Below are 15,015 nucleotides of genomic sequence, written 5' to 3'. Positions count from 1 at the left end.
TAAATAAATAGATAGATAAATAAATAAATAAATAGATGTAGCTAGTTAGTAATAAGCCAGAGCTAACAGGTCAAACAGCTTGTAATTAATATTAAGCTTCTGCGTGATTTCTTGGGATTGGGTGGCTGGGAAATAAAAGCACCACCTCTATTTACAGAACGTGTGGTGTGTGTGTGTGTGTGTGTGTGTGTGTGTGTGTGTGTGTATGGGTGTGTGTGTGGTAGTAGTAGTAGTCAGCCAAGCGCGTGCGTGCGTGCGTGCGTGTGTGTGTGTGTGTGTGTGTGTGTGTGTGTGTGTGCGTGTGTACTGTGGACACTAGATGTTGACATCAGGTGTCTTCCTCTATCATTCTCCACTTTATTTTTGGAGACCAGGTCTCTCGCTGAGCCTGGCTCTCACTGACTGGCTAGATTGACTGGTTAGTGAGCCCCCGGAACCTGTCTCTCTCTGTCACTTCCCAGCACTGGGCTTATGGAGAAGTGATGCCACATCTAGTATTTTACAGAGGTGCTGGGGATCCAAACTCAGGTCTCCACGCATGCCCAGCAAGCACTTTACCCATTGAGCCACCCTCCCTCGGCCAAGTGGTGTTAAAATAATCACAAGTCTCTGCTTTCTTTTTTCCCTCACCCTGTCCCCTTTATCTCTGGCAGTGCTGGGAATTGAACCTAGGGCCCCATGCACACCAGGCAAGCACTCTACCACTGAGCTCCAGCTCCAACCCTCAGCTTAGTTTTCTTATATGATCACACACTTTTCTAAATAGTAAAAGTAACTCAGAGAGATCCCTTTATTTAGCATCAATAGCTTATGAATTGATGGAATTCCCACTACATCATGTCATCCTTTGTAACTCTTGGGGTTCATTACACATATCCTTCGGTCTTCATTAAACTCTTCCTTGAGCTGCATATATTTCTCCCAGTCAACGATAACATCTTGTCTAGAAGGGTTCAGATGAAGTACTTGGGTGTGTTCATGTGAAAATGATGGTTGTTTTCATAATTGTGCCCTTCTTTGTAGGAGCCAAATCTAAAAGAGAAAAAAACTGACATTGGAAAACTGTACAGAAAAGAGGGCTTTCTTATGGGAAGTGTCAACCGTAAGTTATAGTACTTTTATCTCCTTATCACAACATGAGATCAGTCTATAAAACAGCAAGTGATGAATCAAATGAAATCAAATAAAACAGGAATTACAAAGGATTTGTGGGAGAGGCAGGTTGACAATCTTAATTCCAAAGTATTTTCCCTGGTAGCAGATCATTTCAAAGGCACAAAGGTTCAGGATAATGCTGCTTGAAAAATATGTGAGTTTTCTCTCTAGTCTTGGGTTTGAACACTATCTGCCTTATAGGTACCTGAGGGTTTATCCATGTGCATTTGTGCCTATATATAATCTGTCTTGGCTTAGATCTTCTAAATTGCCCACAAGTGCTCCTGTGTTGCAAATTCCCTTTGCTTCCCTGAAGGATTAGTAACCACACAGTCTTGACCAATGTGATGTAATACTCAAGGCAGTGAGAGCAAAGACCACAGCAAGTGAATCATGGACTTTCTTTACTACATTGGCAGCCATGACAACTAGCTAGTCTCTGTACTGTAGATGTCAGGAGTCTGTTTACTTCCCTAATCTAAGGGGATAGGGAAGAAATAGTAACACTTTGCAGAACCTTTCATTTTTCTTTACCTAAAACTATATCCTCAGAAAGTAAGAAAGAATGTGACCAAGGACATAAGAAAGAGATTCTTAAAGTCTTTTTGCAATAATGAATCAATGTGCAACATCAACTAAACTGATGATTCAGTACATCCATACAATGACTAGTATGCAATCATGAAAATGTTCCAAGGAGATTATTGTGGAAGAAAGTCCATATACACTACTTGGATGCATAGGATCAGATCCACAAACAGGATACACACATGCATACATGTGTAGGGAAATGTGGATGTAAGTAGAGATATATCATTGTATATTTTTCCTACATGTATTAGGAGTTAATAATATGCATTATTGCATGGCATATAAATATATACAAGCATGAGGTCAGCAAGATGACAAATTGAGACTTTCCAGTGCTCATACCCTCACAGAAACATCACTTTAAACAACCATCCACATGCAAAAATGCCTTTGCAAAGGTTGAAGAACTCAGGTTAGTGATAAAAGCACTAAGGAGAAGTATACATCTAATAATTTATTAGCAGGTGTGTGATATACAAGATGTGTGAATTGCTAGATTAATAAACTGGCTACTTCTATAGCACGTGCACACTGCTGTACCCATGTCCATATCTTGTCAGGCCAGACATTATCATAGCTCACAGGGTCCTTGGACATATAAGCTTGTTCAATACTTTTGTCCTTCCATAATGTAAAAAGAATCTTCTGACACAATGAAAGTAGTCAGCGAAGGAGATGAAGCTCCCAGGTCACTGCCAGCTTGACTTCTTCACGTTCTATGACACAAGTATGTGGTGTCCTTAGCAATAAGGTCTTACCATCAAATAAAGAAGGGGAACCAAAAGCAACAGCAACAGCCTGTAATGCTTGGGAGTCTATGGGGCTCTCACGACTAACAGCTCAAAAAGATGTAACCCATGCCTGGCACTGAGCTTTTTATTTTATAGCCTATGGGTGTTTGGGAGAGGCATTGTACCACTGTGATATGGTACTTCTGTTTAAACTATGTATTAGGGAGCTCCTGCAGTAGCAGGTCTCCATATCAATCTTCTGAGGGTCTTTAGTGTTAGTTGATGTCTTCTGGGGGAAGGAGAGGAAGTTTTCTTCAGGATTACACTCCCTGAGAGGCTACCTATGCTCCAGTAGACGGCCCTCCAGCCCCACACATATAGGCTGCACCAAGTGGGCTCAGTGATTTTAAAGACAGAGAGAACACATGGTATTGGGAGGGAAAAGTGATGGGGAGAGAGAGGTATTGGAGGGGAGGAGAAAAGGGTAGATATGATCTTAGCAGAGCTATAAGATGTTTCGTGTAGGCCTTGTGTTACTAGAAAGAAAAGTCTTCAGTAGATACATCAAGTCAAACAGAATCAGAGGAAGGATACAATAAAAGAACCATAAAATAACCAAAAACAATTGTTCAATGGCAGCTGTAAGTTCTTATCTATCAATTACTTTAAATGTAAATGGATCAAAGTCTCCACCCATGAAGCAGATTACAATCAAATGAGGTTTTGTTTTGTTTTGTTCTTTTAGTTCCAACTATTAGCTGCTTGAACAACTCAATTTAGCTTTAATAGCAAGCACAGCCTGTAAGTGAAGGGCTGCAAAGATACTCCATTCAAATGACAACTAAGAGTGAACAGGGTGGCTAGGCCTATAGCAGATAAAATAGACTTTGAATCAAAAACTGTCACAAGAGACCAAGAAGGTCATTATATAATGACAAGGGAGTCAGTTCATCAATGGATTGTAACAATTGTAAGTATATGTATACTCAGGGTGCCTAAGTATTTAAAGGGATGCTATAAAAGAAGACATTAATAGGAGAAGGAATTCAATAGCCATTTTCAGCAACAGATGCAGGACAAAGCAGATTCAACACTGCACTATAGCAAAATGTACTCAACAGATACATACAGAATATTCCATTATGGTAGCACATTAAATATTCTTTTCAAGCTCACACATGGAACATTCTCCAGAACTGATCCTTTTGTTAGGACCATAAAATAAATTCAGTATCACTTGAATCATATCAACTATCCTTTCTAAACACAGTATCCAGAGGTAGAATTGTAGAACTCACAAATACGCAGAAATTAAAACTACAACTCACAAATGACCAATGACTCAAAGAAGTAATAAAAAAGTAAAAAATTAAAATATCAATGTGAGTTAAATATAAATACAACATACCAAAACATACAGATATAGTGAGAGTGGTTTTAAGAGAAAAGTCTATAGTGATAACTATATGAATTATGGGGAGATGATTTAAGGAGACAATTTTATGCCTTAAAGCTAGAAAAAGAACAAACCATGCCCCGAGTCAATGTAGGAAATAACAAAGATCAGAGCAAAATAATGAGAGGATAGAAAAACAAAAGATCAAAGAGACTGAGGGTCAGCCTCTAAAAGAGAATAAAACCTGATAAACCTTTTGATACACTTACTAACAATAAAGAGAAACCTCAAAGAAAATTATGATAAAAGATATCATAGAAATGAAAAAGACTGCCAACATCTACCACAAACAATAATTCATCAACAAACTAGATAACCTAGAAATTCACAGGAATATGCAACATACCAAGATGAAATTGTGAAGAAATGTAAAATATAAACAGCTTCATAATTAGTATAAAGACTGAGTCTGTTGCCCACATTCCACCCCCACAAAAATCAACTCAAGACCTGGAGCTTCTATGCAATATTTAAAGAAATGTCAATGCCAGCCCTCCTCAAACTCTTCCAAGAAATTGAAAAAAGACAGATCCCTTCAAATAAATGCACTCTGTTAGGTCAGAATTTTGTAGTCAGAAAATCTGACAGAAAAGCACAGGAGCTAAATAGACATTTCTCAAAAGCAAAACAAGCAAACAAAAACCATCCAAACATCCAAATAGTTTTAGGGGGTGATGGCTGCAGATCACTAACCAAGGAAGCAGGTAGAATCGCAAGGAAGGGGACGGTCCTGCAAGATGGCAGGCTAATCTGCCTCTCCATGACCTGGGTAAGGAGAAGGGTCAGGCATAAGAAAGAATGCCCTAAGGCTGGCGCTATAGCTCAATTGGGAGAGTGCCTGCCTTGCAAACCAGAAGCCTCGGGTTCAGTACTAGTACTGCAAACACTTAGCATGGGACTCTAGTTGTGGCAATGAAGAGGTGGATGTAGACCGATCAGGGGTTCAAGCTCATCCTTGGTGACACAGTGCAGCCTGGGATCTGGATCCTGAGAGAGGAGGGGAAGAGGGTAGAGGGATGAAGGGGGAAGGGGAAGGAGGAAGAGAGGGGGTACCAAAGAAAGAAAGAGATTTGGACATTCACGAAGGCAGTGGTAGAACAGCTGAGAAGTGCAGAGGAAAGAGTGGTGACAAAAGGGAGAGTTCATGCTGAACCTAGCTCCGAGTGGCTTTCCATTGGAGGACGGGAAACGGAAACCTCGTGCCAGCGGCAGCCAGGTGGCCCTGGTGGAAGGCGAATTAATTGGTAGTCTTGCCCTCAGTCATGACCTCAGTGCTCACAAAGCCTCAAGTCTAGTTGGTGAGATGTTGGCTCCTCTCACCATCTAGATGGGTCAGCAGCAGAGAGGAGTCCTACTGTGCCACTCTGTATGGTTGGGAGGGGTGGGGGCCGGTGTCCGGGGACCTATTGTTTAAAGCTAAGCCAACGTGAGCAGCTGAGAGCGAGGAGCAACCACAAGCCAGAAAGCTTGAACTGAACTACACAGAGCTTCAGTTTGAATGACAGCCTGGGGCTGGGCAGGGAGGGAGGAGGAGGGTTGTGGAAAGCAAGGAGGGAGGCAGAAGAAGGAAGGAGGCAGAAACTGGCAAGCCAGAAGGTACGGTTGCAGGACACGCTCGAGGAAAGGGAGCCCCAGGCCCAGAGGCTGGGATAGATGTCATCAACAGAGAATAACTCTGGACCTTGATGCTGCTGAGCCTGAGGTCAGCGTGTGGATTGCTGGGGCACCTGTCTGCTACTGACTTCTGTAGATTGCAGAACATTGGCACTCCAGTAGAATACTTGACATCCACAGCCTCATTGCCCAGGGGTGATCAGTTCTTGTGGGCTTTGGAAGTATGGAGATCTCAGTTCTGGGGATGCTTCGCCTACAAGATGTCCTCCAGTTAGAATACCCACCATGGGAGATAGGGGGGATGGAAGGGGAAGGGTGTGAGGGGGTAGTCTTGGGGAGGCTAGGGAGTGCCAGAGAACCTGCCCAGTCCACAGACAGCACAGCTAAGCGTGATCGGCAGCAGCCCCTCCCCTGGTACCCAAGAGAAGCTATTAAAGTGAAAGGACTCTGTCAGATATCAGACACTTATCCAAGATGGACTCAGCATCTGCATAAATACTGGGAAGATGACAGCCTCCGAGTTCAGCACAGAGCCCTGCCGTATATAGAACCCACAGTCTAAGTTGTTTTCCAGGTTCCACAAAGAAGCTGAGTCAGTTCTGCTTTTTTTCTCATATTTCCACTTTCTTTTTACTGCACCTTCATTTTCATTTAGTTACACTCGAAACAACAACAACAAAATGTTCGTGGGGCCTGAAGAGATATGTTAATAGTTAAGAGCTCTTGTTCTTGCAGAGGACATGGGCTCAATTCCCAGCACACATGATGGTTCACAACCATCCTTAACTTCAGTTACAGGGGACCCTGTACCCTCACATGACCTCCACAGGCAACAAGCACATGCATGGTTCACATGCATATATGCAGACAAAACACTTGCACATAAAATAAAACTAATAAACCCTTTTTAAAGAACAATCCTTAATGCTTTTGTATTTTAGTTCACTTCATATATTAATTGATTTTCATTGCACATTTTTCATTATCGGACAATCTTTAATCTTTCTCTTTTTGTTTATTCTTTATTATTCTCCCCCCCTTCCCCACCCCCACCACCATTTTTAAATTTTCCCTTTCTTTTTTTCCCCCAGAAACAGTTTAGTGTTTGGGCAGAAATAGACATGTAAACCAGTGGAATAGAACAGAGGACACAGAAAACAACACACAGCCACATAATTTTCAACAAGGTTTCAAAACAGCACACTGGGGAAAAGATGGGCTCTTCAACAAGTGGTCCAGGAAAAGTGAATTTCTATGCATGCAAAAATGAAACCAGAGCCTCACTTTGCCCCAGGCTTGCTTCAGGATCTACTGGAGACTTGAACACAAGTCTGAAACTTTCCGGCTAGAGAAAAACACGGGTAAAACACTTGAAGATACAGGCAGGGACAGGAACTTTCTAACAAGGACTCCAACAGACCAGAAAATAACAAAAATGGTGTCACATAAAACTTAATTCTGTCCAGCAAGCAGAACCATTGCCAGAGTACAGAGAATTTGGAAAAATATACACCTACCACATATCAGTCGGGTAATTAGTGCAAAAAATAAACATCAAAAAACATCCCATCAATAAATAGGCTAATCAAATGAATAGACAGTTCTCAAGAGAAAAAGTACAGGTCAATACGTATTTGCAAAAGTATTCAGTACCCTGAATCATATGGGAAGTGGAAATGAAAACTGGAGATTCCGTCTTATCCCAGTCAGAGTGGCTATTACCGGGAAATCAAAGACTGGTGAGAATGGGGGGAATGAAGTGTACTTCTGTTGTGTTGGAGGGAATGTAAACGTGTACAGCCCCTATGGAAAAGTCAGTGTGCAGACCTTTCAGAAAGCTGAAACTACCCTATGACCCATCCATCCCAATCCTGGGTGCACACTCAAAAGACTAGACATTCCACAGAGACACCCGAGCATCCATGTTTATTATCGATGTGTTCACATTTGCTAGAAAACGGAGCCTACCTCGATGTCCAATGAATGGCTAAAGGACAGAGGGGAAAATGTGGTATACATCACACACACACACACAAAATGGAATTTCATTCGGTCACAGAGAAAAACTGAAATTACCTGCAGAAAAGCATCTATAACTGGAAAATATTATGTTAAACAAAATAAATCAGACTTGGGAAAGCAGACACCACATGTTAAATGTGTGGAATATAGATTGAAATGTGTGAGTGTGTGTGTGTGTGTGTATGTGTGTGTGTATGTGTGTGTGTGTGTGTGTGTATGTGAAAAGGGAAGAAAGGGAGGAAAGAGAGGAGAGAGCAATGTTAAGGGAGGTGAGGAGATCAAGAAGAGACAGTAATAAATGCATGTGATAGGCTGTCACACTGTTGGAGGGAAGGAGAGTTGAAGGGTGGCCATGGGGAGAGGATGAATAGGAACTAAGTACAGTGGTATATATGTTTGAAAATGTCATAATGGAACGCATCACATTGAATGCTAACTTAAAAGTTGGATTTAAAGGGGTCCCGGGGAGATACCTCAGTCAGCAGAACTCTTGATGGGTAAGCTTGGTGACCTGAGTTTGATTCCCAGGTCCCACAACTAAAGAGTCAGGTGTGTTGGCACTCTCTTGCCATCCAGGTGCTGGAGAGACAGGGACAGGCAGATGGAAGGGCACACTCGCCAGCCAGGTTAGCCTAATCGGTGAACTACAGGCTAGAAAGGAACTATTTCAAAGAATAAGAACAGCTCCTGGGGAATGAGGAATGACACATTCAAGGCTGCCCCATGTCCACACACTGGAGTATTACTCAGCCTTTGAAAAGAAGGAACTGCTGTTATCTTTGGCATCATAGATGAACTTGGAGGCGTAATCACCAGTGAACTAACAAGATACTTGGGGGTTCAGCTGTCATCTCAGCCCTCAGGAAACAGAGGCAGGAGGATTGTCTGTTGAAAACTAGTTAGATTATACAGCAAGTTCAAGGTGAGCCTGAGCTACACAGTAAGACCTTGTTTCAAAGACAAATTAAAAAACATAACAAGGATTTGAAGTACCGCTTGTTGGCCAAGTGCCTGTCTGGATTGTGCCATCCCTGTTTAATCCTCAGGAAAAGGGGTTGGAGGACAGAGAGATCATGTTCTCACTTACATATAGACCTTTTTTGGTGTTTTGTTTTTTGTTTGTTTTTTTTTCTAGACAGGGTTTATCTGTATGGCCCTGACTGTCCTGGAACTTGCTCTGTAGACCAGGATGGCCTCAAACTTACAGAGATCCTCCTACCTCTGCTTCTGAGTGCTGGGATTAAAGGCCTGCATGACCACTGCCTGGCTTGATTTTTGTTGTTGTTTTGGTTTGTTTGGTTTTTGGGGGGTGGGGGTTGTTCCATGTAGAACTTTTTAAAAGTCATACTTGCAGAAGCAGCGAGCATAGCCGCCTGGGGCTGACTGGGAGAAGACACTGGTCAAAGGGTATGATTTCAATTCTATTACTCCATTGTGACTAAAGTTAAAAATGATATAGCAAATACTTAAGACAACTGAGAGAATATATCATAAATGTCCTGAGCAGGATTCTGTGATGAAGGTGAGTCTCCCCCAACACCTTCATTATTCTTGTAACAGAACAAGAAAATAGGCCTCGCTCAGCCAGGGCTTTCTTGGCTCAATCTGCAGTTGTGGTTCTCCAAAAATAGTTTACTGAGCTCTTGCCATACTCCTGGTATATGAAGAATAAAGAAACAAGAAAGCATTTTCTGCCTAAAATTTTTATTTTACATTTAAAAAGTCATCTCAATCAGAAAAAAAATGGACCACTGAGTTTTATGTCAACTTGATATGGACAAGAATTGTTGGAGAGATGGGAGCCTCATTTGAGAAAATGCCTCCATAAGATCTGGCTGCAAGCAAGCCTGTAGGGCATTTTCTTAATGATTCAAGTAGGAGTCCCAGTTCATTGTGGTGGGAGCCATCCCTGGGCTGGTGGTCCTGAGTTCTATAAGAAAGCAGGATGAAGCTGGGCGGTGGTGGCACACGCCTTTAATCCCAGCACTCGGGAGGCAGAGGCAGGAGGATCTCTGTGAGTTTGAGACCAGTCTGATCTACAAGGGCTAGTTCCAAGACAACATCCAAAGCCACTCATAGAAACCCTATCTTGAAAAACAAAAACAAAACAAAACAAAAAAAAGAGCAGCCTGAACAAGCCACTGAGACAAACCAGTAAGCATCACTCCTCCATGGCCTTCACATCAGTGTTTGCCTCCAGATTCCTGCACTGCTTGAGTTCCTGTCCTCTGATGATGGGCTGTGATAGGGAAGCATAAGACATATAAAGCCTTCCCTCCCCTACTTGCTTTGTTTGCGCCTTCCATCGCAGCACTAGAAACCTAACTAGGACACATGTTCAGTGAGAAGTATGTTTTTTTAAAAAAAAGATCTATTATTTGTTTATAGATCTAATTATTATTATAAAGATCCATTATTTATTTTGTATACAGTGTTCCACCTGAATGTATTCCTGCAGGCCAGGAGAGGGCACCAGATCTCATTATACAAGGCTGTGAGCCACGATATGGGAATTGAACTCAGGACGTCTGAAAGAGCAGCCAGTGATCTTAACCTCTGAGCCCTCTCTCCAGCCCTAGGCTAATGATATGCAGCCTGTTATTTTCTATAGCAAGAATAGAGAGGCTGACTTCACTATCATTTTCCTCTTGCGTGCACAGCAGGAAAGAAACACAGTAACAAACCCAGGCTGAGCTTTCCCTGTCCTTGCATTATCATTACACTCTGGTACAGTCCTCTCAGGAGGCACAAGCAAGTAAACAAATCAAGTGGTATAGCTTTGTTCCTGACAAAGTCTGAGAAATCGTTGCAGCTATGAGCTACTACAGTAGAAATGCCAAATGATACAATGTCTAGGGCATGCTCAGTGTCCCGGCTGGCATGCAAATGCTGTCTGACCATGTACTGTGGCAGAGCACACGCTTCAAATCATACGCTTGACTACAAACAGATCTCTTAGATAACCACTGTGAAAAACTAAACAAAAAGAAACTCAACGTCTCTTTCATGGCAGAATACCTGCAATGTAAGGGAATTACCCACGCTTCACAGTCTCAGTGTGAGCTGCCCATTAGAATAACCCGTGAAGAACTGTTTAAGTCACCAAACCAGGCATCATCCCAGGGAGTCCTAATGAGTTGATCTGGGCCAAGATTAAACAGTGTAGTTCTCAGATGTTCTCAGGATGAAGGGAAGGTGTAGAATTGCAGCCACCCTGTGGCGCTAATGGGCTTCCTACCTCCTCCACAGCTCTGTCACTGACTAGTCATTTAAGCCTAATGCAATGTACTCCTCAGCCTGAACTTCCTCCTCAATAAAACGTTGGTAACAACAGCTAACAAACACATAAAGAGTCTGGAACAGAGCTGGAATACAAATACTCACTGTCATGGTCATGTTAACTGTGATGATGATGGTGATGATAATGCTCATGTTGATGATGATGATGATGATGATGATGATGATGGTGATGTTAATGACGGTAGCAGTGGTGGTGATGGTGACAATGATGATGACGGTGGTGGTGGTAATAATGACAAGAATGGGGCATTTTCCCTGAGGCTAGGGCTACAGCACATTTCTTCATTCCAGAAAGCAAAGACTATAATTTAAACTCATGAGTTATCATCTTTACCATGACTTTCCTCACTTAAATTGAGCCTCTAGAATCTACCACAATTCTGAGCTCATATGAGTTGGTATCTGGACTCCATAGTGGCATGTGGCAGTCTGTATCTTCCATCTACAGCAAAAAAGGTGCTCCCTCAGGCACTCACTCACCTGGGGTTGAAATGAATGTCCTTGGGAAGCCCTCTGTGGTCTATGACCACTTTCTGGTTGTCTCTGTAATTGGCAGGGTCATCAGGAATCCTGAATTTGGCCATCTGAATCTCAGAGTCACTCAGTTCAGCATGAGAAATTCTTGCATAACCCAACCTGGAGCAGATATAGAAATGGTTTGTAAAATGTCTCATTATAAAAATACTCTGATGAAGATGGGAAGTGGTGTCACACGTCTTTAGTCCCAGCACTTGGGTAGCAGAGGCAGGTGGATCTCTGAGTTCAAGGCCAGCCTGCTCTACAGATCAAGTTCCAAGACAACCAGGGTTATACAGAGAAACACTGTCTCAAAAAAAAAGAAAAGAAAACAAAAACACACTAGTTCTTTGCAGGGCAATTGGTGGCGCACACCTTTAGTTCCAGCACTCATAAAGCAGAGACAGGAGGATTTCTGTGAGTTCTAGGTCAGCCTGGTCTACTGATCATGTTCCAGGACAGCTATATGGAGAAACCCTGTCTTGAAAAACAACAAACAAGCCAACAAGAAAAACTTCTGACAAGTAGAACAAAGTCCAGCCAAAATTAGTGAACTCTTAATGGTAGCACCTTCTGTATTAAGCTGGTTTCCCATTTCTAACTTGGCTTCATGTATCATGATTAGAATTAAATTGATTTATTACCTTAAATATAAACAGAAATATTGTTTTCATAACATGGTAAATGAATAATGAATATGTACACAGTTTTAATTAACTCCACTTAGCAGCCTTGCTTTAGTTTTTTATTCAAATGAATGTTCTATCTACACAAAGTGCTTCCCGTATAATTAAATTTTGAGTTAATAAGCTAATAACAGGATCTCTTCAGAGTGACACAAATGCATGCTTGCATTTTTTAATTTCAAAATCCAAACATCCCATGCAGATTTCTAGGCACATTTAGTAGTCTAAAATCAGGGATTTTATATGTCTGAAAACTTTTCCACATCCTGTTTGGCTTAGAGCTTTTGGCTCTCTGGAAAAGTCAAAACACTTTAGAGACTTTATCCAAACAGTTCATAGTGAAGTTCTCAGATGGGAAAACAGAGAAACCACAGCAGCGAAGAGTTCATCTTCCTTTAGTTAGACTTTGCCTCTTCCCAAAAGAATGCTTGCATCATTTTCACGCGACTGTGGATTTGCGAGGAAATAGAAGGAAGCCCTTGCTCACAGTAACCATTTGTTCTAATTCCAAAGGTATAGAGAGTACGGAGAGCTGGTTGGCAGAGATAGCCGCCTCACAGAGCATGCGTAGGAAGGACCTCTTTGAAAAATAACACTGCAGGATTGGAGAGATGGCTCAGAGATTAAGAGCACTGACTGCTCCTCCAGAGGTCCTGAGTTCAATCCCCAGCAGTCACAGAGTGGTTCACAACTATTCTGGTGGGCAGAACTATATACATATAATCTTGTTTTTAAAAAAAGAAAAACAACATTAGAACAAGACACTGAACGATAAGGGGCAAGCAAGACAGACAGTGGAGTGAGGGCCTTGTGGGGAAGGGATAAGGAAGGCAAAGTCTCAGAGGTGTGTGGTGTTTGGGGAATCAACTGCGCCAGGACTGAATAAAGAATGTGAAAGGCATGAGCTTGGGACAGAGGGGAAGTAGAGAAGAATTCTTCCTTGTATACACCTATGAGGACTCCAGTTCCTATCCAAGAAGAAGATGAGAGGACTGGGAACCCATCAGAAGGGTTGAGGCAGAGATCTGTGGTGGCTGCGGTGTAGAGTACGCATCACAGGAAGTTGAGGCGGGGAAACTATTAGAAAGGTAAGAAAGGGGGCTTCGGCCAGAGTGGGGAGTGGGATGAGGAGAACGCTTAAAGCTGAAACTGACAAAACCTGTGAAAGAAAAACAGAAACAAAGCACCCGGGTGGGTGGAGGCAGCCCGCCTTCCCAAGACAAAGAGAGGGCAGGAGCTATAGCCCTGTCGGACGGACAGAGGATCTGAGCTGTCACACAAGCTCAGAACTATAGCTTCTGGTAATCCTAAAGCATGCCTCTGATAAATCGGGGTATATATTTCTCAAATCTCTAGGATCAAAGTTTTAAACTGTTTCTTAGACATGACCTTCAAAGATGTTCCTGAAGTCCTTGAAGACAAGGAATGTGACTATATGAATAGCACCCTGAGGCATGGGGGCGCCCATTGTTGTGCAATTATTATTAATGCCTCCAAAGTGTGGGGCAGTGAACTGGGTGATTGAGAGACAACACTTTTGATTGAGTACCTAGGAAGGGTCGTGTGAGCTTTGAACAAGAAGACAGCCATGTACCACCCAAAGGGAGAGTCCTAACCAAACACCAACCCTGCTGCCTTGTACAGCTTCAAGATCTTTGAGAATATGAATGGCTTTTATTTAAACAACCCACTCATTCTACAGTATTTTGCTGGGGCAACCAGGGGAGATGAGTGCATAAGCTCTAACACACACACACACACACACACACACACACACACACACACACACACACACTGGAACTGTTATACATATTTCAGTCTACATCAAAGCTTGTTTTCTAGAATTCTGATATCCTATGACAAATGCTTAAATGAGGAATGAAATGGAAACAGTATTGTCAATCTTAGATATGAAGTGCTTATAAAGTGGCATGTTCTACCACAGCTCTTTGGAAACACTGAAGCAGTAGTCAGGCCAGTCCTCCAGCAGCTAGTTTTCTGAGCTATGGCTGGAGAGTCTTTGAACCAGCCCTGTAACTAGGATGACCGTTATAGCCCCTAAACAGCTTCCTGGACTTCCTTCAGGAAGTATGTGAGCCACCCAGTGAGTCGTCCAAGGGCCAATAAGGTCACCCTTATGCTTCTATTCAGAGTCCTTAATAAGGGTCTACAGAACCTGACAAGATCTGCTCCCCTCCTCTCTGTTATAAGATTCACCCACTTCCTCATCCACTTTCCAACCCCTACACAGGTCCCTAGCATCACCTCCCTGCAAACAAAACACCCTGTGCTAGGGCCTCTCACTCTCTGGTTCCTGTATCTGGAAGGCTCATCTCCCAATGGAACCGTTCTCACTGTGCATTAATCACATATTGTTGTGTTTAATAGTTTACAGTAGTACCCTCATGATATCACTAAATTTGCTTAGCTATTTATGCCTTCTTTTTTGTTTGTTTATTTGGTTTTTGAGGAAGGGTGTCTCTGTGTTGCAGCCCAGGCTGTCCTGGAACTCACTTTGTAGACCAGGCTGGCTTCGAACTAACAGAGATCCGCCTGCCTTGGCCTTCTGAGTGCTGGGATTAAAGGCGTGCGCCACCAACAGTTTGGTTCTGCCTTCTCAAACTACTAAATGTCAAAACTGTTCAATAATGAACGCTTGTGAAGAACAGCAAAGTGAACTGCTTCCATGACGCTTTGCATCCTCGAATTCATAGATTTAAATAAAAAATGCCCTTGCTCACCTGATCAGGCCCCGATACATGATGTATTCACACCACCTGTGTTGATCTGAGCTGTCAATATCCTGTTTGAAAGCAGAGAGGAGAATGCTTAAAATCACGAAAAGAATACTCTACTCTGAATTACCCAAAAAGATGAAAGGAAAAGGAAAGAGAAGGAGAGAAGGAAAAAAGGAAGACAAGGAAGGAAGGGAGGGAGGAAGGGA

The 15,015-nt window shown here is 42.5% G+C and overlaps 1 protein-coding gene across 1 annotated transcript in view; it reads right to left on the bottom strand.

Moving 5' to 3' along the window:
* Positions 1-766: 766 nt before the first annotated feature.
* Positions 767-15,015, bottom strand: part of Cwh43 (cell wall biogenesis 43 C-terminal homolog) — a 45,875-nt gene continuing 31,626 nt past the window's right edge. Inside the window, exons 14-16 of the mRNA XM_040747191.1 lie at positions 14,813-14,874; positions 11,350-11,505; positions 767-1,032 (exon numbers count right to left, since the gene is read on the bottom strand). Coding sequence (XP_040603125.1) covers positions 954-1,032; positions 11,350-11,505; positions 14,813-14,874 — 297 coding nt within the window. The 3' untranslated portion in view covers positions 767-953. The remainder of the gene's footprint in view (positions 1,033-11,349; positions 11,506-14,812; positions 14,875-15,015) is intronic.

Source organism: Mesocricetus auratus, unplaced genomic scaffold (genome assembly GCF_017639785.1).
Source record: "Mesocricetus auratus isolate SY011 unplaced genomic scaffold, BCM_Maur_2.0 Super-Scaffold_100006, whole genome shotgun sequence".
Classification (NCBI taxonomy): domain Eukaryota; kingdom Metazoa; phylum Chordata; class Mammalia; order Rodentia; family Cricetidae; genus Mesocricetus; species Mesocricetus auratus.
The sequence above is the reverse complement of the archived record's forward strand: the minus strand, read 5'-3'. Positions and strand labels throughout refer to the sequence as shown.